This window comes from Lipophrys pholis (assembly GCF_963383615.2).
Source record: "Lipophrys pholis genome assembly, chromosome: 14".
In the NCBI taxonomy this organism is placed as follows: domain Eukaryota; kingdom Metazoa; phylum Chordata; class Actinopteri; order Blenniiformes; family Blenniidae; genus Lipophrys; species Lipophrys pholis.
In genome coordinates, this window is record NC_137633.1 from 3,188,108 (window position 1) to 3,216,076 (window position 27,969).

Sequence of the window (27,969 nt, forward strand, 5' to 3'; positions counted from 1 at the left end):
AGAATTCAAGAGATTGTGAAAGTTTTATTCAACTGCAGAAACTTTAAAGCATCTCTGGAACCACAAATTTACAAATTTGAAAGAAAAAAAAAAAAAAAAAAAAGACATCACAATATGGACTGCGTGTTTCATTAGTCACAAATTAAACTTACTGAGAGACGAACCTGCTTCGCTAAAGAAAAGAGATGAATTACAAAGAAAATCCAAAACACGACATCCTGGTCGAGATTTAAAAATCAACATCGATGGCAGATTCCTGGACTAAGACATAAAGCTGTAACGTTTGCATTTTTACCTTCACATATCAGGGCAGTGAATCAAACACCAGCTTCAGCAGAACGACTTCGTTCTTTTTTGGGGGGGGAAATCGACGGCGCTTCCAGGGGGCGGAGCCACGAGATGGACTAGAAACATGGCAGACGGCAGGAGGAGACTCCAGGAGAGACGACGTCGTTGCGGAGGAGTGAGCACGTTAAGAGACGGAGGGGCGGAAAACTAAAAGTGAAACGGTTCAAGTCCTTCTCCTCATCCCAGACTAAGAAAATTTGAATGTGTTGGAGGCTTTTACTGTGAAGGCAGTTTGTCTCTGATAGTAAAGGTCACGTCACTCCTCATGGTGGGACTCTCAGTCTATGCCTGCAGGGGGCGCTGGCCTCAGTGCTTGCTGTCTGCTGAGGCGGAGCGGGACCTGGAGCGGGACCTGGAGCGGGGCTTGTTGTTCTGCTCCGGGGCGGGCGAGGCGGAGCGGGACTTGGACCTGGACTTAGACCTGGACTTGGACTTGGAGCGGGATTTAGAGCGAGACTTGGAACGGGACTTGGACCGAGACTTAGAGCGGGACTTGGACCGAGACTTAGAGCGGGACTTGGACCGAGACTTAGAGCGGGACTTGGAGCGGGAGGGGGACCTGCCCTTGCTGGCCCCGCCGGACTTCTTCTCCGGGGTGCGGCTCAGGGACTTGGAGCGGCTGCGGGAGCGGTCGCGGCTCCTGGAGCGGCCGCGGCTGCGGGAGCGACTCCGGGAGCGAGAGTAGCTGCGGGAGCGGGAGCGAGAGCGGCTCCTGCTGCGGCTGAACCAGAGAAGAAGAAGAAGAAGAAGAAGAAGACGACATTAGAAGTGTCACTTCTTTGCTACTCAAATTTCTGAGCAGATCAGAAACGTCTGGTTCACTTTGTTTTCTTTCACAATTCCTGTCGGGAGACTTTGTCCAGGAACGGAAAACTGAAGTAAAACACCTGAGAGTCGCAGGCGGAGCGACAAGGACGTTTGTTTTATTTCTCTTCAAACCTGAAAAACCAAACTATTGGTTTCTCATGAAATGTGCAAGAACAAAAAGCAGTTTAAAAAACAATCTGACGAGCACTTTCATGTTTGACTCATACAATTTGAAAACAGTACAACCACCTCTGGATTCAGTCTAATTTACAACAACATGGAGGACTTCGTTTAGAGACGCATTAAGACGTGCATATGGTGTAGTAGGATCACTAAAATGTTTGTTTTTTCTTTTTTTTTTTACACCAAACTGTCACTGCAGCCAAAATATCAATGTTTGCCTTCAAGGTTTGTAAAACAAGGCTGCGGCCCGGGAGAACACGCAGTTCCGTGTTTGAACAATAGGTGGAGCATCAGCGCAGGAAAACTGGATCGTTTAGCTCCGGGTGTCAAACTAATTTTAGTTCAGGTTCCACATGCAGCCAGTTTAACCTCAAGTGGATCCGACTGGTAAAATAGTTCCATAATAAACTTTAAAGTTGTTTTTTTTTGTGCTGAAGCGTTCAGACGAGCCTCACCTCCTCCTGCTGTCCTCAAAGATCTTGAGCTTGCGACCGTTCAGCTCGGACCCGTCCAGCTTGGAAATGGCGTTCTTCATGTCACTGCGGGATGCAAACTCAACCACCCTGCAGGCAAACACAAGACGCTCATGAGCAAGGCATCCCGGGGAGGGGGGGGGGGGGGGGCATTGGCCACGTTCCAACGACGATGACAAAGTGGCTCACCCTTCGTTTTTGTTGGGCCGGTGAGCGTCCACAAAGGTAACTTCACCTGCTTTTCTCATCAGGTCTTTCAGGTCCTAGTTTAAAAGCACAACAGCAGGTGAGTGACAGCGGAGGAAAGAGGGGGAGTCTGTGAGAGCCGTTTCAACCTGCAGGGAGAGAGATGAGCAGGCAAACAAACCAGCACACACACACACACTAACTTGGCTTAGCTAATGCTGACTGTTTTCCCTTTGTGATAACCTCCCAAAACAAAAGAGCCACAGAAATGCTGTGTGAGAATAATTAAGTCTTGTAACTAATGTGTAAAAAGGAAAATGTCCTTTTAATCAGATCCCCAAAGAAACTAATTCTAGTGTGTGGAAACAAAACCCAAATATATCCGAGTGGTGATGCACCAACCTAGTGAATTGTGAGGTTAAGCTGTGTTGAGATAATCTGTGTTTTCATTACAGATCATTATGGATGACAGTAATGCTTCTTCTTTGTTCATGTTTAAAAAGGCTCAGCAAACAGTGTTTACATGATTCCCCTTTGAGACTGTAACTCTACACCCCTGCACCACCCGACCCCTCAACAAACCCAATCACATGAGTTTTATGCTACTTACCGCTCCATACCCAGGAAGATATTAGCTTAGAGCCACTTGTCCAAATAGCAAATGGGAACCAATGCAGTGTTAAGCCCTTGAGAAACGCCCTCGGCCTTGACCCAGCATCCGGCCTCCACAAGTAAGGAACCACCAGAGAGCAAGTAGGGGGAGGGGGGCGCGTGCCCGACTCGACACCCCCCCAGCTCCATCGGCAACAGAAAAAGACCCAAATGGGAGAGTGTGGGGACGGTGGATTTGAGGGGGGTTACAGCAGTCGGGGATGCCAGCCCTCAGAACCTCCAGACTGTGGCTACGGACCTCCTAAGGCTACCGTATCCTGCGCTAGACCACTTTCACCCGCTACGGGGCCCAGCCAAGACTTTAGACCGGCGGCAACTGCGTGTAGGGAGAGGCACCAAATGGACACTTTTCAGAAAAAAAACAACCAGCAGAGGGCGCTACACACTTCTGACACCCCCCTGGAGGGGGTTTCTATTAAGCTCTGATGTCTACTAAACCAAATCAGAGCAGCTGTAAAGAGCAGTTAAATGCTCATTATCAGCAGTAATATGTGTTTTTAGTAAAAAATTTGTATTCAAATTTAAGAATATTTAAAAATACTGGGGCTTTTTGTTGTAATAAGCCAATTCCCTAATGAGACTATGTTCTGTATGCTGATAATATATGACTGCTTCTTCATTATGAAACATGACATTTACAAATGTTTATAATATTTGTGTTGCAAACAGACAACGTGACTGCGTCACGTCTTACCTGCCAGCTGATCCTAGACGAGAGGTTTTCTACAATGAGCCTGTGGTCAGTACGCACAGGAGGGCCGTACCTGCACAGGTGACACACACACACACACACAAAAAAAACGTCAATACCAACGTGTTCTGTGGGGAATACTGTAACGGTCAAGTTAATATTCAACTGGAAAGAGTGAAGATGGCACCTGCTCCTGGTCAAAGTACAGTTAAAAACTAAACTGATGTTTCTGAAAATTAGACCGCAAAGATCTGTTTGTAGATTTGTTGCTGCTTGTTGCATCCAGTAACAGAGCAATCACAGCGTGCTTGATTATACGTGTTTACAGGTTGTAAACACGTATTCAAACTCTTTACTGAGTTTTGCAGGTGGGACGTCTTAGACTTGTGTACCTGGAGCCACTGCTGCGAGACGGCCGATAGCCACTGCTGCTGCTGCTGCTACTGAAACGGCCTCCACCACCGCCCATCCCAGGGCCGCTGCCTCTTCCTCTTCTAGAACGGGCATGCTCAATCGTGACCCTGAAACAGTCAGAAAGACACAAGTTCAACCAGCTGGAAGTGAAAAGTCAAACCGTAAAAAGTCCAGATTAATATGCAGTAATTCCTCCAAAGTCTGTGCAAGCTGCTGTAAGTTTGTGCCATTGTTCACGTTCACATACTACAACCGGTAGCAGAGTCGTTTTGAGAGAGGAAAAAAAGATATTGAGACGCCGACGCTCACAGTGAATAATCAAACAACTGCTTGAAGCCATCTGAGCAGAATACCAATTCACAGTTATAAATCTTGCGAAATATCAAGTGATTCACAGATTCAGTGCTAATGAACAAACTCAACCGTCGTCATTGTTTATCGTGACCGATGTCTTTTTTATTGTCAAACTCAACCTGTTTGCAACAAAATGGAACATTTATTTTCTATAACGCGATCAGATGGACAAAAGTTTGTCAAGTTTCATGTCCTCTTTTAGCTCTGCTCAACAGAGAATAAAAATGGACTCAGAAACTAACCCTTTACACACATTTGCAGACAAATAATACAGAGCTGCAAGGAAGTCACACTTCTGTGTCCCTAAGTTACAACAGTCTGTAAGATCTCCAAATGAATAATTACTTTACAAATGCAAAAAGTGACATGTATTACCTTTCACTGCACAATTCTTTGCCGTTTAACTCATACACGGCATCATCTGCATCTCTGTGGTCATCAAATTCCTGAGGAGAGTCAAATAATCTTGTAAGAGTGGTGGTGGGGGGGGGATCACAATGTACTAATGCCAATCATGTGGAAAGTCACACTCACCACGAAGCCGAATCCATTCTTCAAGTTGATTTCACGGATTCGTCCGTAGCCCTTGAAAAACTTCTCCACGTCCCTCTCTCGGGCCTGTGGGCTCAGGCGGCCAATGAAGACACGGCAGCCACTCATAGCGGTATCTGCAGAATGAAGTGGACATGTCAACATAATGATAACAAAAGAGAAAGCATAGAAAATACTGATATGTAGGAGCAGCAATTAGGACTGCAAAAGTTTCACAGAGTGGAACAGGAAACAACACATTAACCATGAAAACGTGGTAATTATTGTCCAGGTCTACTCTATAAGTTTGTCAAAGCAATAACGTGGTTCCTTGACTCGGTGGACACGTGATCCCATAAGTTAAAAAACCCACTTGTGAAAAACAGGTTTAGCTTTAAATCAAACTAGGTCAAGAGAGAAAACACCACCCCAGAGGAGCAAGAACAAAAACTTAATCCAGCTCTGGTAGAACGAGTTTGATCATTTACACAGGCAATTCATAACTTCATCTATAGACTGACAGACGAAATGTTGACTTAGATGATAATGACCTGCCCCCAAGCAGTAATAAAATGAGTTTCTCCAACTCTGAAGTGGAAAATCAGAAGATTTTATGTTTCTAAAGAGCTAAAGTATGAGTAGGTTAATGTATAAACCGTTAGAAATGTACAGCCACGACCCCCAATATTCAAAAATAAATATGGAAACGCACGTTGGTTAAATATAATCGTTCATCATTCAAAATAAATCAAATATGTCAGTTGTTTAATTCAATAAAACGCATGACTACAAAAAAAACGTGGGGTTTACAGAGCGATCGGTTTCATCGATTCACATGAATTGCAGAGTATAAGGCTCATGGGATGTTTCTATTACTTCCAAACAACTTGGAAATGATCAAACATGCATTTACCACGAGTTTAAGTCGATTCGGATCCAAAGTACTGGCTGAGGCCTAGTTTCACCGGACCACACCATGAGAGCAAACTACGAAGATGTAGCTTTAAATTCCGTAGCTAGCAACACAATCACGGTTTAAAGTGAAGCGTTACCAAAGGACAAAATCACAAACGGGTACAGATGAACATTAACTACACATCGTGACATTTTATCTCAGTGAATTTCAACTGGCGTCGAGGTCGGCTGCACGGAGCCGAAGCTAACGATGCTACACCGACAATATTTCGTCGAAAATCATAAAACGCTGGCATTTTAAGAAAAACCAACACCGAATCTACTTTAGGTTCAAGTGTATGTATACTCACATAGCGGTTCTTCTTGTCGCTGCTCTGTGGTGGTTGTTTATGTTGCTGGTTCACAGTGTTCCCTCACTTCTTTGCCGGATCAAAATGGCGAAGAAGCACCGCGTTGGAGGGAAGAAACGGTTTCATTCCCACCGTGGAAAGACAATCTCATGTCCCGCCCCTAACATGCACGCTGATTGGGCCTCCATATCAGGATAACCAATCAGAACTCATCAATGCAAGCATGAATCACGGAAGTGTTTACTTTTAGCCAATCAGAGGCGTTGTCAGGCGGGCCTTCACGTTGCCAGTTAATTGTTCGTAGCTAATATTTAACTCAGTTAAAAGAAAGGACTTTATCCCGCAGAGTGGCTCATGAAGTTCTTTGCACGAGTGTAAAAATCCCTTCCTGCTTGATATTGACATAAAAACAAGCGCCAGGCTTGCAGCCCTTAGAGAGGGCTCGACAACTATTTGGCAACCCACTTCTTGTTTAAATCCGCTGGGAGGCTTCCCCTATCCCCCAACAACAAAAAAATATCGTGTTTTTTTTTTTACCTTTACATCAGCCTTTGTTGAACATTTGCAGCTGGATTAAAACAGCTAGTTCTTTTACTAAATCTACTAAATAAACTACAAAACAACCTTGAGCCCTCTGTAAGGTAATGTCGTCAAACTAAAAAATTCCATAGGAAATCAGCAGCTCCCAGGCAACAGACACTGATCTCTTTTGACCTCCTCTGATCTCCTCCAGGAGTGCCTCTCCCATCCGCTTTGTATAGAACAATTTGTTTGACTTTTTTTTTTTTTTTTTTAATGTTCAGCCAAATCGTTAACAAAAGTCACAGCAACTTGTGTCCCCAATCTTCTGCATATTTTGATGTGCTGTTTGTGTCCATACTAGTGGGACTAGTGAGGCGTCAAGAAAAAGGCCGAAAAACAACAATAAAATTAAACGGCCGCCTAAGATAGCAATCTTTGCGCCTTGCAGGCAGGCACAAGAATTAAAGCTGCAAGCAGTGTTGACCGGGTCCTCGTCGCTACTTGCAGGACTCCGACTGAGAATATTACCCGAAGACTAAAACAGACAAGGCAAATCCCTTGGTATTCTTTATTCTAGGACTATCATCATTCTTGAAATTGTCTCAGGTTAGGAAAAGGAGATACAAGGTTTAGGTCTACACAGTACAATAGAAAAGAAAAATCTTGTCTGCTCTGTAAAAAGTGCCAAAGACTTTTAGAGCATGTAATACTGATCACTGTACAGCCACCTCAACATGAGTCAAAAAAAAAAAGTAATAAATATGAAGGCAAATACACTTAATGAAAAAAGTGAGACACAGAAAGAAATAGGGGTACAGCTTATCAAAGCACATAAAGTTAAAGGATTAATCTGCACTTCTGACCCTGCTGATGAAGACGTTCAGCAGGGCTGAAGCGTCCGTCATCACTACAGGTTGATGTGATGTCCTTCCTGAGAAAGAGTAGCTGTCCGTCGACACAACCACAACAGGAGGGACGGGAGGGGGAGGAAATAAAAACCACACCGGGCGCCGTTCATGTCAAGCAATAACAATCATGATCGTCACCAGCTCCTCATCCAGGGCAAAATACTCATTAATGTGGTTGTTCAGGCTAAATCCACCATTTGGAGATAACCTGTGACATCATATTTTCCCTTGTTGCTCTTTTCACTGCAGCAAACTTTGATATTATGAGCCGATCACTCAAAAAGCTTTTGCCCTGCAAAGCTTTCTGGAGGCAGCAGAGTAGAAGTGGAGCAAGTAGACATGTGGGAGACTTGTTTGTATGCCAGGTGAGAGAGAATCTGACGCCACTCTCCTGTCTGGAGGATAAATATAGAATAGCTTAGCTTAGCATTGAGACTGGTCAGGGGGGTGGGGTGAAGAAATAAAACGTCTTGGTTCTGTCCAGATTCAACGAAATGTGGCTACTAACACCTCTGACACGTTATGTCTGGTTTTCTCAAGTTTAAAGGAAATTATGGGCTGTGTAATGGCTGTGTTGAGTGTTGCAAATAAAGTCGCAATAAATTGAGAATTATCCCTAAGTAGCCTTCGCACAGTGGTAAAAACAAAACAATTTGACCCATGTATCATGTGAATGTCACCCTGAGTACACAGGATAAGGTCCGAGTGCCCAAAGACTGAACCTGAACGGTTCAACATGTGCTCCGCGTTCACATTAATGTGACTGTTTCTTATCTTTTAGTCCTAATTCACCAAAACGCACCGTAACCGAGCCAAATATGGCAAGGTTTAAATAGTGAAGCCCACATGTTTTCAAAGTGAGAAGGCGGTCTTCTCAAACATTTCCATGCACTGAACCTAATCTCAAGACTTAACCATGCACCTCTGGGAAGACCCACTTCTCACTTAGAAAACTCTGGTTTATTGTGCTGAATCAGACTGATGTAAGGCTCTTTAGACCTCCCATCAGATAGTGTGGAATGGTAATATACTACAGATTTCTAACACAGTTCCTTTTTGGTTTTGGAGATACCAGTGAGACAATAATGTTATCTAAGATCACATGAAATTACTTTTATACGGGACGAAAATTCCTCAAAATATATGTATCAGATTGGAAATGAATGAGATAAATAAGTGTCTATGTTCACTGATTCGGGTCCGAAGGTAAAAACTGAAACAGGTTTGTATCCTGTTAAATTTCTGGTCACCCACAGTGGTAATCCAAACTTTTTTTAAATTATTATTATTAAGCACTAAACATTAGGACCCTGTTGAGGACTGATTGTAAATAAAACAGTCTAAACAAGAGATTACCAAAATAGTCTTAAGGAAAACTTTAATATATTTTAAGGGAGGTTCCATCAGTGTATGTAAGGTAAAAAAAACTAAACAATCATAGATAAAATGACATTAAAAATCATGAATGTGGGTCATTTGGGTAAATGGACGGCTCAGAGATTGGACGATTATAGTAATAGGTAGTTATACTGTTATATATATATACCACTTGTTGCCTCATAAAAACAGTTTTATGGATTTTTCTGCCCTCTTAGCTCTATTTTTGAGTGACTACAGGCTTCAATGACGCAGTCATGGTCTCACTGGCATCTGAACCAAATTAAACTGAACAAATGAAACTAATGAGAGGTCGGAGGGCAAGTGAGAAGTGGAGTTCTGAATTGATTTTAGGGGAAATTTTAGGTTTACGAAAATAAATAAAAAATAATAGTAGTCGTCAAAAGTGTTTTAAAAAGGCAACATCTGGATGTTATTTGGTTGAAAAGAGAGTGCAGGGATTCGAGGAATAACAAAAGTTTGGGGAGTTTTGCAGATTTTCCACCCCACAGATGTGTCATTGTTTTTAATTTACAGAACCGTCGATGTAGTTTACTCAGGTCTGAATATGCAAAATGTGATTTTAGACTTTAGCTTGGCTGAATTTCTGGATGTCGAAAGGATCAAATATCACAAGATTTACAAATAGGAGCTCTGAATATTTTCAGGGAAGGCTCAATGTATGGAAGTAGAAAAATGTCATGAATGTGTATAGGAGGCTTGTAAGCACCATAATGAGACAATTCAAATGGATATTATGGTTTAGATAATCTAGGTTAGAGTTTTTGAAGCGAGAATAAGGTTTCTTAAATAGGGGGGAGGGTCTGAATAATATTAATAGAGATTTCAAGTTTATTTTTTCCACCTACAAAACTGTGTTTAACTTGAAATTGATTAAATTTTCTGAGTGTCTAAATTGTTGAATAATACAATCATGGTGTCGCTTGCATCCAAATTAAACAAGTACAGTACATCCAATATAAAGTAGAGGCTGTGTTTAGATAGACTTTGTGTGGAGGAAACTAGTAAATCACCCTGATTCGGCTGGCTAAAGGTTGAGACAGGCTCGATTAAGAAGTAGGTTTCAAAAGAGTCCACATAGAGGGGAGAAGGAATAAGAATATTTAGTTAAAAGGACAGTTCAGAGATACTGTAGATGCCGGCTTTTGAGGAGTCTCGTCGCTTCTTTCCACTTCAAAACGGATGTTTTAAGTGAAACTACGTGAAAAGGGATTTTCGACCACCAAGGATGAATTTATGAGTCTCTTCAGGGTTCAACTATGGTCTGACTTGCTTCCCAGAATCAAATTAACCTAAACAAGGTTAAACTAATGAGGACTTGGAGGATGTGTTGTTTGGAGGCCCCGCAGACTCAGACTTTAAAATCCCTCTTGGCTGAATAAACCAGACGCCGGCTGGAGCTTCATTTTTTTTACGTTAACTGGAAAGCACGTCGGGTTCTTCCTCTGAACTGGGATGGATTTCAGTTTCAACTGCTGTGGTCCCAACGTGACGTTGTTTTTTGTTTTGTTTTTCCTGTTAGTTATTTATCGCACCGTTTAATTTTTTTTATAGAAAGATCGGTTGGATATAAAAACGTAGACAAAAAAAGGTACAGCGGGTGGAGTAGCAGCTTCACTTGCTTTGTGTTTGTGTCTCTGAGATGTTGACAGATAGCTACCGGGGAGCCGTGGAGCCAGCCCAGGGTTCAAACCGAACAGTGTTTGCCCTTGATTGTTTACAACCACGTAGTTTAAAACAATCCCTGTTTGGGAGACTTTCTTTCAGACAAAAAAGGAGAAAAGTGTCAGAAGTGTCTCGGTCACTTCTTTCAACATGCAACGTTTTTCTCTGGTTCAGGCGGCACCGGAGGAGCGGTCGGATCCTCGTTAACTCGCCAAACCGTCTAAAATGGCCAAAGAAAAGTTCCGCACAGGCAGAGCGGAGTCTACCGCAGCGACGGAAGGCCACATAGAGGCTGTTGAACGAGAACTTGCCGAGCAGGTTAGCAGTGTTCCTGATAATGTCACTATCGAGTGTCGCGATCTAGTTTTCCTACAAAAGCAGCTCTGAAGGCAGGGCAGGGAAGGCTGACAGAGGTTTCAACGTTTCTAAGGAGTCCCAAACTTTCCGCCCGACAGGCGGTGGCGGTCGTCGTTGAAGTCCGAGCCACGCTCCAAGTTCAAGTCGGCCTCTTTCTCCCCGCCGTCCCGTCGTCTCGGGTGAGGGAGGAGGGGACGTGCAGGGTCTGCCTCGGCGCTCCTCGTCGTCTCGTGTGAGGTCGGGTGGTTGTTCAAGCCTGCGAGGCGTCGGCGTTACGTGTGGGTGCGGGGCGGGCGTGGGGAGGACGGCTTGGCCGGCTCACACCCGGGTGTGGCGGCAGCTGTGGGCGGAGCCGGAGGAGGCGCCGGGCGGGGACGAAGGGTCCTCGTCGCTCGACTCGTTCTGCTCCTCCTTGTGGAGGCCCAGGCTGATGTGGCTCTGCAGGGCGGCCGGCGTCAGCCACTCCTTCGGCAGGCAGCTCTGCAGGAACGGGATGCAGGAGCTGAAGTACGCCAGCCTGTTGACCCAGCGAGGGATTTCCCGCCCGCACAGCAACTGAGGAGACAAATAACAAAGACGTGGTGAGAACTCAACCTGATCATTCCATTAAATGTAGTTAGAAAGATACAAATACTTTGGGTCATTTTGAAGACGAGTACTTGGTTCATTGCAATTCTGCCTGTTTTTAACTTTATATTACTTTTGGTTGTAAATTTGTTTTTTATATACTTCTTAAGAATGTATATAAAGACATTATTAGACTAACATTAGGATACAGGGTTAGGGTTAGGGTTAGGGTGAGGGTGAGGGTGAGGGTGAGGGTGAGGGTTAGGGTTAGGGTTAGGGTGAGGGTGAGGGTGAGGGTGAGGGTTAGGGTTAGGGTTAGGGTTAGGGTTAGGGTTAGGGTGAGGGTGAGGGTTAGGGTGAGGGTGAGGGTGAGGGTGAGGGTGAGGGTGAGAGTGAGGGTGAGGGTGAGGGTGAGGGTTAGGGTTAGGGTTAGGGAAGTGGTTTGGCTCAGCCGAGCTTCGCATGTCGTTCTCCTGCGTGTCTGAGTTTTGCCTCAGGTTTCCTCCCGTAAAACAAGCAACGGTTATAATTGATGACTAATATAGCTGTGGCCGTTACTGTGTTTGCTGGCGTCGTGTGCTGACTTCACCCACAAGCTCCGTCATCCTGCAGCCCTGACTCAGCATCCTTCTTTATATCTATATCTTTATTATTGATGAATTACTTAACTGACGTACGAAGTGTGAAACAGGTGCAATGTCCCTTCAAACACGCTTGTCAGTGTGAACTTTGCTGCTGCGGTATCAAAGCTCTCGGGGGAACTGACCTCAGACAGCGAGGAGGAAAAGTGGTTGCAGTTTTTGTGCATTAGGTGGTAGGCGTTGCCTTTGAACTCCTTCCCGAGCTCCTCCATGATTTTATCTATGTCCTCCTCTGTGAAGTCTGTGGTGCCCAAAACAATGGCCTCCCTGTTTCAAAGAAGAAAGCAGGAAATAACAGTTATATCAGCACACTGGTCCCCGCCGTTAGCAGCGTCTCTTTGCTCACTTGAATTTGAACGTCTCCCCGAGTTCCGCGGCGTTGCCCGGGTTGATCTCGAAGATGCCGCTGAAGGGGTACGGGTGACCGCCGTACGCAAACTCTGTGAGGCGGGGGAGGGGCGAACACAGGTTAGCAGGAAACAACTGTAATCACGCAGAGGCATGTAATTAATCACCGACACGCTGTGCTTAAATCGTTACGCCGGGCTAATCACAGGCTGTGGCCTGCGTTTACAGCAACACGGTGGAGAAGTGATGAAAACCAAGTGATGACAAGATCCCTGCCGCCGCGTCTCCGCCGAGCTTGAGCTCAATATCCGAAAGCAAGTGAACGTTTCGTCTTCGAACGTTGTTGAAGTTGAAGACAAGGGGAAGGATTTGAGCGAGTTTGATGGGTCAGAGCATCTCCTGAACTGAAGCTCTTGATTATGGGAAGTTCCACCATCTGCTCAGGTTCCATCAAACGTAACCCAAAAATGTAAAAATTGAAAAGGTGCTGATGCTAACATCTTGATGCCGGATACCACAGCAGACCTTCAGAGGTCTTGTTAAGGCCATGAATTGACAGATCAGGAAGTTAAAGGCCTGCTAAGCCAACTCAAAGGTAGAGAATTACTTTCTTCCTATACAATTCTGTGATGGATAAGAGGCAATTATGATGTTTAACAGATTGTGATTTAAATCTGAAACTGGAGCGTACATGTGTCTGGTCATAATCTAAAGCAGTGGTTTCACTGTATTTCATTGGATTGTCTCTAAGAGAGGCTATGAGACACCTTTCGGATCTAAGATTTGGCAAAATATTTCAGGAAACCAAACTATGATGGACAAAAATGCAAAAATTATGGTTTTCTCTGACAAAATCCACCCGCCGCATGGCATCTGGTGGCTTTCTAAGAGGGTCCAGAATTTTGATAGTTTGGAGAAAGTTTCTAACACACAGCATCAACAAAACTTAACTGCACTTAAAAAAAAACATACTGAAAAAGTTCAACACAAGTGAGTCCGATTTGATTCCTGCAACATTTTCCTCAAATGCAAACCGAGAGCTTTTCATCCGCTGAAATCCAACGTCAATGAATTCACAGAGCTGTGATACAAACCAGGACTAAAGAGGCTGCAAATGTAGCGTATTACTCTGAAAGTCCGTGGAATGGGCGGTTTCCTGCCATAGTAATGAACTCACTGTCATCAGCTTTCACTGAGCACAGAGAATATTCAAGGCTGCGAGGGCACGATGGATCCCCCACTGATCTAGTTTCACGCTTTTTTTTTTTTTTTTTCAAACTGCACACACACACACACAGAGTGTGTGAGTCAGTGGTGAGTCAACCCAGAGAAATGGGGTCATGTTATTAGGAACACAAGTCCATATTCCATATTCCATATTTAAAAACCAGACTTCCTCCGTGTCTGTGAAAGCAGACCCATCTGCTCTGTAAGATGCCCCCCCCCCCCCCCCCCCCTTTTCCCATCTTACCTCTGCCATAAATCTCAATGCCTGAGTGGAAGACTCCAATTCCCAGATTGGAGGTGTATTCGTTTATCCAGTACTATGGAGAAAAGGTGGAAAAGGGCTGTTAGGAACATTAAATACTGAATTATCTTTACACACAATCACAAACATTTTCAATGGCTGAGGTAACTTCTGCATTTCTTCTCATTGGGATAGTCAAGTCCTCTGCAGGATTTCTGGAATTAGTGAGAATTCACATTTATCATAACAAACAACTTTGTGTTTTGCATTTTCTTTTTGTGATGATATGCATTGTGCATGTAAAACTAATGCAATTGAAATATATTCATGTTCAAATATACACCTAATGTATAGAAAACCTCATATTTAAGCTTCTTTTTTTTTTGCAAATAATAAACCATGTTGTAAGACTCCTGTACTCAGTAGTGTAACAAGTGTGGAAAAAGGGAAAGTATTTCTTTCCAGATTTTAAGGGAGACACTTTTCAGACATTAGAGATGAAATATGTGATTTTTCATCACTTGTTATTCAATGCAAATTACATATATTTATGTATCATTCTGTTATTCTGCCTCAAAAAGGCAGTACATTTGCAAAAAAGTTTAAATAGTCTGTAAAAAGGTATAAATCCCAGAGGATTTCAATGAGTGTCCTATGAAGAGTTTAAAAAACAACCAAATAAGAAACTAGACAAAGGCTGTTGGGAACTTGAACGGAACAAAACTGGAATCAAGGACAAGGACTCACATGAAGACCAAACAGGAACGAGATAGACAGACTGACTTTAGATCTGTAAACTCACATATGTGGGAGAGGTTGAACACATTGCCGATGGACGCCTGAAGTCTTTTTTCAACAAGGACAAATACACAGTCTAGGTTTGGTGTGAGCTGATGAATCCAGGAGTTTTACAAAGAATCCAACGTTTAGTTTTAAGGATCTGCGTCTCGTTTAAAGAATCTCTGCAAAGTGAAGTTTGAATTATTAGTCTATTTTGAAGAGTCCAAGTTTAGAAAGTCCGGAGTCTCATGATCTGGTTAAAAGGAAGAATGTGATTTAAAGATTGTCCAGGTCTGTTTGAAAACAGTTCAGTTCTGGTTAAAAACATTTTTTTTCCATGTATTTGGTTGTGTGTGTTTATTTATTTAACGATGGCAATAAATGTGGCATTGGTGAAGGTTCGCTTTCTACCGAGGCCACGTTCTAGTTTTTTGGTTGTTTGCTTTTAAGAAGATGTTGGAGGCTTAACAGAGCCTGTCGTTAAACATGTATACATTATTATGCATTTACATCTAGTTGTGGTCCAAGGAAGTTTGTTCAGATCCTGTTTGCGACCAGTAACTTTTATTTCATGACAATGTCCAAATATGAGACAGTTTAAAATGCTATATAAAAATATGATTTTCAAAAGGTACGAGGAAGAAGAAGGTGTGGCCAATCACTAGGCTATGTTTAGGGGCAAATGTCTAGTCATTTCTTTTGGTTATTTATATTGTTCGTTTCTTTCCTTGCACTGTGGGCTTGTGTGTGGGTACAGGTGTTTATGTCTGTCTGTAGATATGTATGAATGGACGTGTATGTATATATATTCTATGTGCTGCACAGGACGTGTGTGTGTGTGTGTGTGTGTGTGTGTGTGTGTGTGTGTGTGTGTGTGTGTGTGTGTGTGTGTGTGTGTGTGTGTGTGTGTGTGTGTGTGTGTGTGTGTGTGTGTGTGTGTGTGTGTGTGTGTGTGTGTGTAAGAGATGGAAGGAAGTAATTATATTATTTACTTGTGACAAGGGGTGAGAGTAAATAAGTGTTTACTTCTTCTCACTCCTTTTCGAATACTCATCTGACGATGTTTTTCTTGATTTATTTTATATTATTATTACTGTTATTCATTTATTTATTATTTGAGAGGAAAACTTTGTTGTTAATTTTCTTTTCTTTTTTTTCTTATTGTTTTCGTACCTTATTCGAAATAAACATTTCAATCAATCAATCAATATTCACCTTGTGCCAGATTTGATCTGGTTTTGGGGCCACGAGCCGTAAGTTTGCCATCCCTGCTTTTAAAGCATCCGCTCATCCTGGAGCATAATAATCCCCATGAATACTTAAGAATTGATTGTCGAATTACGGTGGTTTAGTTTTTAGAGCTCTTGCTTCACTGCCACAGTTTGCATGTTCTCCCTGTGCATGAGTGGATTTCCTCCCACAGTCCGAAATGATGCATACAAGTTCAATTCATGTCGCTAATTTGCCTGCAGGTGGACGATACGCTGCCTCAGTCCACAGTAGTTTGGCAATGTCTTGATACCATTGCGTCTTCAGAGGTCTAGTAAAGACTGCAAACGGTGATATTAGGTCAAACTAATTCAACCTGCGGTACCCTGCTTTCAGATTGGATCAACCTGAACTGGTGGTTTTGAAGATGCACAAATAAGGAAGCCTAAAAATCTATAAATATACAAGAGGCTTCTCTTAGGGAACTACAAGCAAAACAGGACACAAAGGAGCTCATTGACGGGAGATAAAACTGCCCTCGACTTGAGTTAAGCACAAAAATAAAATCTCTCATGTGTTTCCTTCATCCTTTCTTTGTGATCTGGATCTGTAACAGGGAGGGTATCCCAGCATGCACCTGTGGAGAAAACACCCCAGAGGAGTCTGTTTGTGGAGCACACTTAAAATCAATCGCCTGCCTCTGGACTCCAGGGAGGGAAAATTTACCCATCAGGCCGTGCTGTTGATGAGCCAACCTGCCGCCCCTTCGCTGCAGACAGCGTGGAGATAATTCATCCCCCCACCGGACGCCCACCGACACTCCCACACCCTCAGACCCCCCCCCCAGAGAAAACATGCTAAGAGCCAGCCAGCTGTCCCATTATTAATAATAGAACGTGTTTCCGGGCTCAGAGTAATACAATAAAAGCATTTCCGCCACATCACTTTGGGTTAGCGGCTCTTTCTCATGTTTCTGCCGTGACCTCTGCTCCGCTCGCCTTGTGCCGTTCCACAACGGAGACGGACTGAGAACCGAAAACAAAGGCGACCTCTGCCCCCCCCCCCCACCCCCCCCCACCCCCCCCACCAGAAAAAAAACAAACCTGAGAGTGAAATCTTGTCTTTGACTGCAGAGACAATCAAAGACGACCCGACAGTCCCTGGAGAGCTCAAACAAATGAGGCCCATCGCTGCAGCTTTTTTAGCCTCTACAGTTTCCCGGCTACGCGGAGCGTCATTCATCAGCATCGATCCCACGCTGTAGATGATCGATTCCTCCTCTTCATCCTCCTCCTCCTCCTCCTCCTCCTCCTCCTCCTCATCGTCGTCATTGTTTAAGTCTCTGCAAAGCGTTTAAGGCCGCGGCTCGCCTCGTGATCACTTTCTCCCAGTTCCACAACCCCAGCCTGACCTGCTAAGTCCCGACACGCCGGGTAAAAGAAAAAATAAATAAATAGATAAATAAATAAAACGCAGGGATTTAATCAGAAGTCTGAGCAGCTGTTCTGTCCGCTGAAGAGTCGACGGTTTGAACGTAACAGGAGACGGTGAAGACACGGGGAACTACACCCGTATGGTCGTCTGTCCCTCTGGAGGCGTTGCTTTGTTTGTACCGTCAAAGAGGAATCAGGCTTCAAAGACATGAGAGCACTTGTTGGGAGAAAAAGACTTTAAAATACTTCAAAATGGAAAATAATCATGTAAGGTTAGAGGTTAAGGTCGAGGAACTTAATTCCTTTTATATATTTTTAGAAAAATTTAGAGTTATTAATCTTCCTCAAATGCATGTTTTTTTGGACTCTAGAGGAAACACCAGATGCACACAGGGAGATCATGCAGCACCTGCACAACCAGGACTCGAACCGGGGACCCTCGTGTTGTGAATGCTAACCACTACACCATTGTTGATGTACTTTGATTTAGAAGTACTCAATTTAAAACCAAAAAAAACCCTCAAAATCCTCATTTTAAAGTACTAATCAGTTTTTTTCATGTGTTTATATTTAACTGTTCTATAGTTTTCATATAAAACTTTTTTTTTTTAGAATTTAAATCAAATTATTCAATCAAGAACTGAAAATATTGTGGGTTTTTTGAGACGTGAACACACCTTGTGATCGTTTTTGCATAAAGTTTTGCAAAGCATCTCTCTTTTTTTAACTGTCATCAGTTACATTAGTTACATTATTCTCCGCTCTTAACTGATGATAATGCTGCTGTGAATGAAGCGTCTGGAGTATTATCTAATTACCTTAAATTAAAAGCCCTACATACAGATGATACTTCATCATTTCATAATGAAACTGCACAATTTCAGAGTAAATCTTGTTCTTTTTTACTTTATACCTTTCACTTTACTCCGCTTATATATATATATATATGTGTGAATTGAATATTTTCCATTCACATGGAAAAGGAATCTTTAAATTGTCATCATTGATTTGAACTACTTCGTATTAAAATATGCACATAAAATGTGATTATTTCAGCATAAAATAGTAGAATGTCCCCAAGCAAATGTTACTTTCGTACTTTAAAACTCTTAGTGGACATATATGGATGTGGAATAGTTGAAATAAATTTGACTTGAAGCTAATTTACCTGAGTATTTTTAGTTATTTTGATTTACAAGTAAATTTCGATCAATACAGATAATACTCCTGTAAATGGAGTGTTTCAGTGGCAGCATGGCGCTCAGTGTTCACGGCAGTACACTATGTGAGAAAGTAGGCGGTGGGCACGGCTCTGAATGGGCAGCCTTGTTCTTCACTGGCGTTTGTGGCTTCATGTGTGCAGATGTGTGTGTGTAGCATGTGAACTGAAGGCACAGTGGCAGAGGTCAGAGGGTTGAGGAAGGCTCTTGTTTCACGAGCCCGAGGCTGTAGAATCAAAACCAGTCTCTCTCTCTCTCTTTGCTTGAGTGTGAGGGAACATTCACAGGCCAGAAGGGGTGACAGACTACAGCTGAAAAGCTTCTAGAGTTTGGCTTCATGTCTGCAGCAAATCAAGGCCACGTACTATACTGTAGCCTACTATACTGTACTATAATGTACTGTACTTAGCACACAGTGAGACAGTGAGTCTTCTATTAGTATAGCAGTAAATCTCAGATAGCGGGTGTGACTGTGGCTGAATTAATATCTTTTAATGCCTTTTTGGATGAAATAAACAGTAAATAGTGTTAAATTTGTGTTTTAAAAAAATCCCTTTTCTCACAGTACACCAGCACCTAATTGTAATATCAGTGCACATGTGGGTTCAGTCACTTCCCAAGCTGATGTCTGGTTACAAACACTCCCAGAAATAGAAAACAGGTGCAGAGTGGGTGTGTAGTTTGGAGGAAAGGGGCTCTTACCATATCATACACGTTTAGGATGACAGGTTCATTGGCCATGGCTTCAACCTGAGCTGGAAAGGCAGCCGTCTCGCCTCCGAAAGCTCCACTTTGTTGCAGTGATGTCTGCACCTCCGCACCCCGCTGTGAAGTCACAGGGCCACACGGTGGACGACGGGACGGAGGCTTCTCATCTCCCACCCGCAGGGCAGCGCCCGCAGCGCGGACGCAGCTCCGCGCGTAAAAGCCCAGATATTTAGAAAAAAATAGAGATTAAAGGAGGAACAACCGGAGCTCAGATGGATGTCACAGGGGCCATGGTGGTCGGGGTAAAGTGTGAGAGTCAGATCCCGGCAGGTTGAAGCGAGGTGCAACGGCGGACGCGGCCCATCACCGGGCTCCAAAAATATCCAAAAGGAGGCGTAATGTGCGTAACGGGAGGCTCAACGCATCAGATCAGAGGAGGAAACATGATCCTCAGCCGACACGGAGGCCCTGCGGGCGGCGAAACGTGAAGCGGAGCGTCCTCCCGTCATCATCACGGGCGAAGAGGCGACAGATGGAGCGACGTCGACGGCGGAGGCGGAGTGCGGGCCATTTTCACGCGGGGGCCGATGGAGCAGCTGCGGGAGACGAGTCCCGGGCCACACCGGGTAATTACAGCTGACGGAAGTCGGGGAGGGGGGGGTCAAGTTCAGCAGCAGCAGCAGCAGCAGCATCCCCGGCCGGTGCCGCTATACCGGTGCTGCTGGCCCGCATCCAGCAGCCTCAGCGCGGGCATGACTCTTCCAAAGACGCCGCGGCGCCGCGTCGAAAACCCCGCAAAACAAACGCAAAGGCTCCGGAACGCGCTTCCTTCCTTCCTTCCTTCCTTCCCGGAGCAGCCGAGCCGATCGAGGCGCATCCGTGTGGTGATTATTCTCCGGCCCTGGCTCTGCCTCCCCTCGCGTGATTACATCATATCTGCCCCCGAGGCTTCCTCCAACAGCTGATGTGAGCCAGAGCCGCTGGTGGGAGTGCAGGAGCTCAGAGTTAAAGAAGACTCCAGGCAGCCACACACACACAGACACACAGACACAGACACAGACACAGACACAGACACAGACACAGACACAGACACAGACACACACACACACACACACACACACACACACACACACACACACACACACACACACACACACGCTTCAATAAAAAAAAATCCAACTATCTTCTAATCACTAAAGTAGAGTTTTTTGCACATTGTGGGTGTAAGTAGAGACCAGGAGGTCAATCTGGAGGGGCTCAGGATCATTTCTTCTCGTTTCCATCAATCAACATGCCATTTTATCCAATTTACACATTGAGTCCCCGGAAATGTTTGTCATCTCTGTCTTACCTGACAAAAAAAACACACAATCTTTATGAAACATGGAGTCCTGACACATCTGCACTACATTTGTTGCAGCAGATCATCCAGTCTGCCTAGAAGGTAAGGTGCAGTCTTGCTCATCGACACCTCGGCATGTCGACAGGTGGAGACAGGAATTTAACCTGCAATGTTCCGATTGGGTAAATGACCGCAACCTCCCTCCTCTCCAGGAGCTGTACATCTACAGGACCTGGGCCTATGATTTGCAAACACTGAGATTGGGTTTATCATGCTGTGACGAGTCCATGTTTCTACAATAAATCTTTGTTTTTTCACACTGTAATGAGTGATGAATGTTGCTGAGTCGCCAAGTCATCATACATCATTTCTCACTTTAAAATGAGCCGCCAGTAGTTTTGTTTCTCTCAAAATAGAAATGCATCAGTAGCTCTGTGCCCTTGTGGGTGAATTTCATTCAGTAATATTATTCTAGTGTTTTCCAGTCTCATTCTTCAATGTCAGTTTTAAGCTACTGACTTGCATTGTCTTCATGCACCTGGTTATTTGTTGTATCCACTGCTCAGTCCCAGTTTGGGATTCAGTGCCTTGCTCGCAGACACTTCAACATGGGGCAGGGAAGGAGATGGGGAATCGAACCTGCAGCCGCCCCATCAGCTTCTCAACCTATGTTGTGGACCGTTTTTATTCATTATAAATATCATCCAGGTAAATTGACAATGTAATTAAGATCTTTCTGCATTTCCATGTAACAGATGTCGATTTTTTTTTTTTAAACAGCTTTTACCTACTTAACTGGTTTCATACTGCGAAATATACAGATTTATTTACTTATAACCAAACGACGCAAAGCTCATTTTAACAATGTAATGGCTTTTACTGAAATATTCCAAGGATCTGTACTTTTCTTTTATTCATCTTTTCAACAATAATCACAATATTTAGCTATTTTTTGGAAATGTGACCATATTTACTGACTTATGTATTTTTTCTGTTAATAATTAACAAAAAAATTGTACATTAATAAAATCAAGTGTTGACATAAGTCACTGCTGCTTGTACTTTTTGTGTTTTATCTGTCAACGCACCTTTTCTTCCCTGTTAATTCAGTGATATAAAAATACATGTAGACTAAGAAAATCTGTGCCGAACCATAAAACTAGTGCAAGTTTTTAAATATATGCCAAATATATTTAATAAGTTATAGTTACGGCAGTTTTTTAAAAATAATAGGTTAGACTGTTGACCAAAAACAACTTAAGAAAATTATTATTAAAGTCACGCTTATTTCTACTTTTAAAAAAGGACAGTGAATTCAATCAGTGATGTTTTTTTTTTTTTTTAATGTGTGTAAAAGGAAAACAAACACACCCTTTACGGGATCCTGAATATCTAAAAAGAAAAGCCTCATGCAGGTGAATTCAACATGAATTTTAATAGGTGCCTGGATGTCAAACACACAGTATTTGCATAATTTATTAGTGCCTTTTGATCCACGGTTCTGGCATACTGAAACATATTCACAGTCCCACTCAGCAGAGCGACATGAAATGTATTTACACACAACAACCCACATCCAGTCGGGGACGTTTAACACGACAGATGTGGACCAAAAGAAAAAACAAAAAAACATTGAGCAGACTCGACTTGTTTATTTGCTCTACAGCTGCTATTGGAGGAGTTTTATGATTGTGACTAGTGCAAACAGAAAAAGAAAAACATCTGAAGTCGCCGAAAGCAACTTTATTTTTTTAGCTGCTTTTCTGTTTTCAGCTGTTGGTCCGTCAAAGAAATTAAGTAATCTCATATGTTTCTACTCATCCCGTGAGGAATATCGGCTAGCGGGTGGGATTACGAGCGTGTTATTCTACTACTGTGTTTTAAGAAACTTGACTGCACGACCTGGATCAAGAATGACTGGACACCTCCTGAAAGTTAAATACAACTTGACAACACTTTGAGCTGTTTTTCTCTCACGGCTGATGATCTCTCCATTTTTTAGTCATTAAATCCCCCCCCCCCTTCCAAAAAAAAGTATTATCAGATATGTTTTACTGGCCCATGCCACGGGGGTTTCGCTGTCCTACACTAACAATAAAAAACACAACAGCGAGCCACACCGTTGCACCGATAATACCTCAAACTGACCTTCTGCGGCTGCAAATACTCGGACGAGCACTCGATTCGTGTTAATCCACGTCCGATAACAGTCACTGACGAATGCACTTCACTCCCTCGCTCTAGTTTTTTTTTATGTTTTTGGAAACACATTTGCATTGGGCAAGATTCAGATGATTAACTAATAAAGCTCATAGTTCAGGGGGTTCAAAAGAAGCGAAAGTTGTATTTACTTCCTCGGTTTCGGTCTTTTTGAAGCATATAATAAAATATAATGATGGATATAATGTGTGGATTTTTTTTTTCCGATCACGACAAGGAGCAGCGTTATAAATGGACAGACTGGCTGGGGGGGGGGGGAAAGGCACTAAGAAACCTCTCAGTCACGACTAATCGCAGCCACTGCTCCTGCCGCGATGCTGTGCAACAATACAAAATGAAGATCAAACCCAGCCGTAAGAGTTTTGGACGTCAGTCTTTCGGTTTCTAAATGGCATTTTGGACTCGAGAAGCTTCGGATTGTTTGTGCCAGAGCAGAGCTCAGCACAGCTCGGCAGCAGGAATGTGTACGTCCTTCTTCTGCTTCCCTCTACCCAAGGTTACCGAGTGAGACGTCGTCCGTTTGCATAGGAAAGAGGAAGCGACCATCGATCACATAAAAATACATGGAGAAACTCACGAGTGACACCAACACCTGCTAATCAAAAAAAAATAAAAAATAAGGTCTACGGTTCAGACTTTGTTCCCTCATCCGCATCTTTGGCGTTTAGCAAAGTTTCTGATCTTTAAAAAGAAAAAAAAAAGAAAAAAGAAAAGCGACATACAGACGCCATCGGCTGTGGTAAAAGTGACTAATGAGCGCGCCGCTTGTAGATGAATGCCACGAAGGCAGTGATGCCCGCCAACACAGCAAAGATTCCCAGATAAGACGCAGGAGATCTGCTGTCCGGGTTCGAGTCCGAGGAGTCGGTCCTTTCACGCGGCAACTGCAAAGGGAGCAAGGAGGGACTTTAACGCTGCGCCACAGGCTCCAATCGGACACAATCCAATGTGGAAATCTGATTCTAAATCAGCTTCAATAGTGAAACGGATGTTTCAACTAGCGTGCATGTACAAGAAAACACAATGAACAAGTAAAATTTTTTGCCATCAATTAATTCAAGCAGGGATTCTAGCCTCCATATTAATTAGATTGCTTACATGTAAACTGAAATTCTGCCTGCTTTTAACCCCTTGTTTTCATATCCTAAACATTACAGAGTGCTTCAGTAGGGAAACAATTCGTGGAATCAGTTACCAACTCTAAAACTTAAATCACTGAGGGATGTTTAGGATCACGATTAGCACGTTTTCTCTGGCGCTCGTTAAAGGTCCCATATTATACAGTTAATCAATTTCACATAGTTGTCAGAGGTTCAACAACATAGTATTCAAAGTGTATTTCCCCAAATCCAGTCTAAATGTCTCCCTCGTGAGCTCCACTGAGAACAGGCTGTATCTGTGTCTGTAACTTTAAATGCTAATGAGCGGTGTCTGTCCACGCCTCCCCCATGTCTGTTTTCCTGTTACATTTGCAAGGAGAAAGAAATGGCGCCTGATCGTGATTTTAGAGGGCAGACCTCATGTACCTCCGGTAGTGAATATCCACTACCGGAGAGAGTGGCTATCTCCCCTTGTAAGTGGCTACTTACAGTATTGTTTTGCTTTGTTGCCATACATGTTCTGGGGTTCACCCCGCCGACAATTCATGTTTCCGGGTTGTAACTTGCCTACAAATTGTGACGTCACATGCGGGTTTTGACAGCTGACGCACACTGAGACTGACGGGCCTTGACAGCAGCGCGCAAGGAGCGACTGCTATATAAAAGATAACCGGTAGGTAGTCCCAAAAGATGTCACAGAAACGCGTTAAATTGAACTGTGACATGCATGTGTTGCCCTGTGTTTTTGCTTAAGGCAAACTCTGAAGTGTTGGGATCATTGAGGAAATGAGGACCGGTGTTTTGAGCCCTTGGTAGGCGAAGCGAGGTGTGTACAATGACAGCGCGTCTTTTTGTTTGTTATTATTAGTCGGGCACTGTGTATTATTGTTAGATTGAAATGTAATGAAATAAGTGAACTGATGTATTTTTTGTTCATAATATCCTGCAGTTTCACGGTGTACGGTGCTGGTGCCTGTTCTGAAGAACAATGAAAGAAAAGAAAAATAAACGTTTGCACCCGTCGAGCTCCACACTTTCTTCTTGATGCCAAGGGCAGCTACACCCCTCATGATGTCATGAAGGGAAAATCTATGAGTCGTCTGTTTGAGCACGTTCACTAAAAAGGTGGCGCAAAGAAGGGAGATGAAAGATTTGTTTCACTTCGGAGCCTCATGCACAGGCTATGAGGACAGATTACTGTTAGAAAATCATTAGAAAGTGGATTTTGCGTAAATCGAGACGTTTAAAAATGAAATGTGGTTGCCACTAAATATGGAAACTTTCCTTATAAAAGGGTTGAAATTGGACGACACACTACTATTCATCATAAGTGGCTTCTGTAATTTAACACCAGCCTCATCATAACGCCGAGGTATTCAACTCGTTGTGTTCTCCCCTCACTAACGCCATCATCTAGTGGTGAACATGGAACTGTTGGGTCAGTGAAAACAGAAGAATGTGAGGTAGTCTGACAAGCTCTAAAAACGGTCTCTAAAATCTGCAGCTGTTGCGAGCGGTTCCTGGTGAAAAGGTCAAAGGTCACGGCTTATTGATGCAGGTGGAGAGCGAAGGCTGTGGCGGGTGGTCCGATCCAACAACAGACGAGCTACTGTTGTAAAACTAAGAATTCAAAGCTCAGCACAGGCTGTAGTGAGGCCGCAGAATACTCGGCCGGTCTTAATGTTATGGCTGATCGGTGTATGAGCACTTTCAAGACTGAAAAAAAAAAAGAAGAAATAATTTACCTGGGAAGTTTCTCTGAAGGGAAACATTTGTTTGTTACTCACTAATAACTTGTGTCAGAGATTGACTTGTCCTGGTGATTCGGTTCATTGCAGGTTTGTGCTTCAAAACAAAAGGAAAAAAGGAATAAATTAAAAGAAAATACCTTTTTCATAACACACAGCGCCACGTCCTCCCCCGCCGACCTGAACAGCTCCACCACAGCTTTGTGTGTCAGATTCTCCAGCTCGACTCCGTTTATCTGCAATAAGCAAAAACAAACATCATCTTCCTCACCGGCGACTACATCAGTTGAGCGGGAGTTTATTATTAATATTCAACCTCTATTTCCTGGAAAAAGGAAACCGATGAACTACGAGAACGCAGATTGCAATTTATGTTGGCATTATTTTAATATGGAGTTTGCATGTGTGGGTTTACGTTATAGTCAAAAATCCATGCAAATTAGGTTAACGGCTCACTTTACAGCAGACTGTGCAAATTTAATTAGTCCAGACAATAAAAAAGAGGTCACTTTTCAATGGGTACACAGTCGGGATATGTGTTGAAGAGATGTGGATATATTGGACAAAAGGAGATGGAGCGTCCAACCAGGACGAGGGGAAGACGGATGGATGACATGGGAGATGTTTGGTGGTCGGGGATGGTTGAGCCGTAAAGATCATAATAGTAATAATATTGATGAAGGTGAGTGTTTCTTACTGCCAGGATCTTGTCTCCCTCTTGGAGTCTTCCATCCAGCCCTGCAGCTCCGTCATCTTTGATTTTGGACACATATATCCCGCTGTCATTCATAACATACTCCTGGTCCACGCCGCCCACAATGTTGAATCCCAAACCTGGAAAAAAAAACAAATAAAGCGGAGAAGAGGAGTGTTGCGCTGGAGCTCCAGGTGTTTCTCGGGACAGAGGCTGCTGATCCAATCACAAAGTGGATCAAAGAGCAGGAGTCCTCCTCCTCCCGGGGACTCGGCAGCAGCTCACCGAACGTTACACAACACAGACATGAGTGAAACGTGATCCAGTGAGCAGCCACATCAGCTCCTGGTTGGCTTCACTGGATTACTGGAGAAAGTGTCCATCGGGCCGAGCTCCAGCCTCACTCCTCAACTTCAACACAAAGTGCAGAAAGAACTAAATAACACCGCTTTCCGCCATTGATCTACGTTCATACAACTTAACGAGACTCCCGCGAGACAGTCCCTCCACTTTTATGGCACGGAGGCTGAAGTCTGAGTGAAGTTTGGACATTATTCCTTCATAATTAGCCTTTAGCTTCGGGGGACGGTTTAGCTCTGACAGCGTTACGCAGCAGCGGCTAGCCGCCGCCGCCGCCGCCGCCGCCGCTAGCTCCGTCCCTCCCGGGGGGGGGGGGGGTTTCAAACGTCCTTACCCGCCGGTCCACGCTTCAGCCGGATGTCCACCGCGCCGGGCGAGGAGTGCACGGAGCCGTTCATGGTGCCGAGGCGGTGAAGACGAGGAGCTGGCGGAGAAAGAGGGACTCAAACTATTTATGTGAAGGTGAACTCATTGAGGAGTTTCGATTTGCTTCCTCCGCCGCCGCACACCGAGACTTGTGGCTGCGCTGCCCCCCAGCGGCGAGGCACGGAGCTGCAGGCCGACCTTTGAATGACAGGGCAGCGATAAAGGATCTTGAAAAAACTCAAGTTTATAAAACAATCTGGGGGAATAAGATAACCTGTGGAGACGATTAGCGTTTACTCACGGCTGGATAAGGAGATAAAGGCCACCCCCCCCCCCACCCAGAGAGATAAAAAAAAACTTGATTATATTTGTGTCTATCTGGGTAGTCCATGTTTCTGTGATCATTTCTGTTGTTTACAAATGTTTATATATTTTCATCTTTTCATGACGTCATGTTGGACAGCTATATAGTTTTGTGGCAGCGTTGCCATTTTCCCCATAGTATTTTCTTGTTTTCCATCTCTAATGGTAATCTGTGATAGTATTTTGAGTATTGCTGTTAATGTAGTTTTGTCATGTTAATTCATTTTTTTGTCAAAAAAGTATGTTGGAGAAACAGATACATGCTTGAAGAGAACAAAATAGATCGTTGATTTTTTTTATTGTAATTTAATATCTGCATGTGCCATGTGCTTTTCTCTTATCCTCTTGTGCCTTTATTAGTAATTCAAGTTGTTTCATAGTAGTTTAGTGATTCTGCAGATGTCTCATCTACCTCTAAGTTAATTTGTGTAGTTGTTTCTCATCTTTGAGGGAATTGTTGCATGTCTCTCTTTGTCATTTTACGTCTGTTTACAGACGTCTTGTGCATCTCTATGGTAACTGTTGCGGTTGTTTTTCATCTTTGTGGTTATTTCTGTTGGTATTTTTGAGTTTTACCACTTTACTTGTTTTCATTTTATGTCCGTTTGCTATTGTTTTGTGTCTATGG

The 27,969-nt window shown here is 43.5% G+C and overlaps 2 protein-coding genes across 2 annotated transcripts; both read right to left on the bottom strand.

Moving 5' to 3' along the window:
- On the bottom strand, positions 1-6,082 carry srsf5a (serine and arginine rich splicing factor 5a). Its single transcript, XM_080480029.1, has 8 exons — positions 5,925-6,082; positions 4,663-4,796; positions 4,504-4,574; positions 3,753-3,881; positions 3,364-3,433; positions 2,001-2,074; positions 1,794-1,901; positions 1-1,069 (listed from the first exon to the last, which is right to left on the bottom strand). Exons 2-8 carry the CDS (start codon positions 4,786-4,788, stop codon positions 655-657), a joined length of 993 nt encoding a protein of 330 aa, XP_080336155.1. The 5' UTR covers positions 4,789-4,796; positions 5,925-6,082; the 3' UTR covers positions 1-654.
- A 3,757-nt stretch (positions 6,083-9,839) lies between these two features.
- Positions 9,840-27,137, bottom strand: LOC308119813 (deubiquitinase DESI2-like). Its single transcript, XM_080480035.1, has 7 exons — positions 26,947-27,137; positions 26,256-26,392; positions 25,699-25,794; positions 13,802-13,874; positions 12,329-12,422; positions 12,108-12,249; positions 9,840-11,329 (listed from the first exon to the last, which is right to left on the bottom strand). The coding sequence occupies exons 1-7, from the start codon at positions 27,008-27,010 to the stop codon at positions 11,093-11,095; spliced, it is 843 nt and encodes a 280-aa protein (XP_080336161.1). The 5' UTR covers positions 27,011-27,137; the 3' UTR covers positions 9,840-11,092.
- Between the last annotated feature and the right edge of the window lie 832 nt (positions 27,138-27,969).

What these genes read in the sequence shown, in the direction of transcription:
- LOC308119813 (XM_080480035.1), bottom strand. Translation starts at nt 27,010, where the DNA reads ATGAACGGCTCCGTGCACTCCTCGCCCGGCGCGGTGGACATCCGGCTG. An exon ending in AGGGAGACAAGATCCTGGCA is followed by an intron (nt 25,795 to 26,255) that starts GTAAGAAACACT and finishes TGCTTATTGCAG; the next exon opens with ATAAACGGAGTCGAGCTGGA. An exon ending in TTTCCTCCTCGCTGTCTGAG is followed by an intron (nt 11,330 to 12,107) that starts GTCAGTTCCCCC and finishes TTGTCTCCTCAG; the next exon opens with TTGCTGTGCGGGCGGGAAAT.
- srsf5a (XM_080480029.1), bottom strand. Translation starts at nt 4,788, where the DNA reads ATGAGTGGCTGCCGTGTCTTCATTGGCCGCCTGAGCCCACAGGCCCGA. An exon ending in AAAGAATTGTGCAGTGAAAG is followed by an intron (nt 3,882 to 4,503) that starts GTAATACATGTC and finishes TGACTGTTTCAG; the next exon opens with GGTCACGATTGAGCATGCCC. An exon ending in TTTGAGGACAGCAGGAGGAG is followed by an intron (nt 1,070 to 1,793) that starts GTGAGGCTCGTC and finishes TCTCTGGTTCAG; the next exon opens with CCGCAGCAGGAGCCGCTCTC.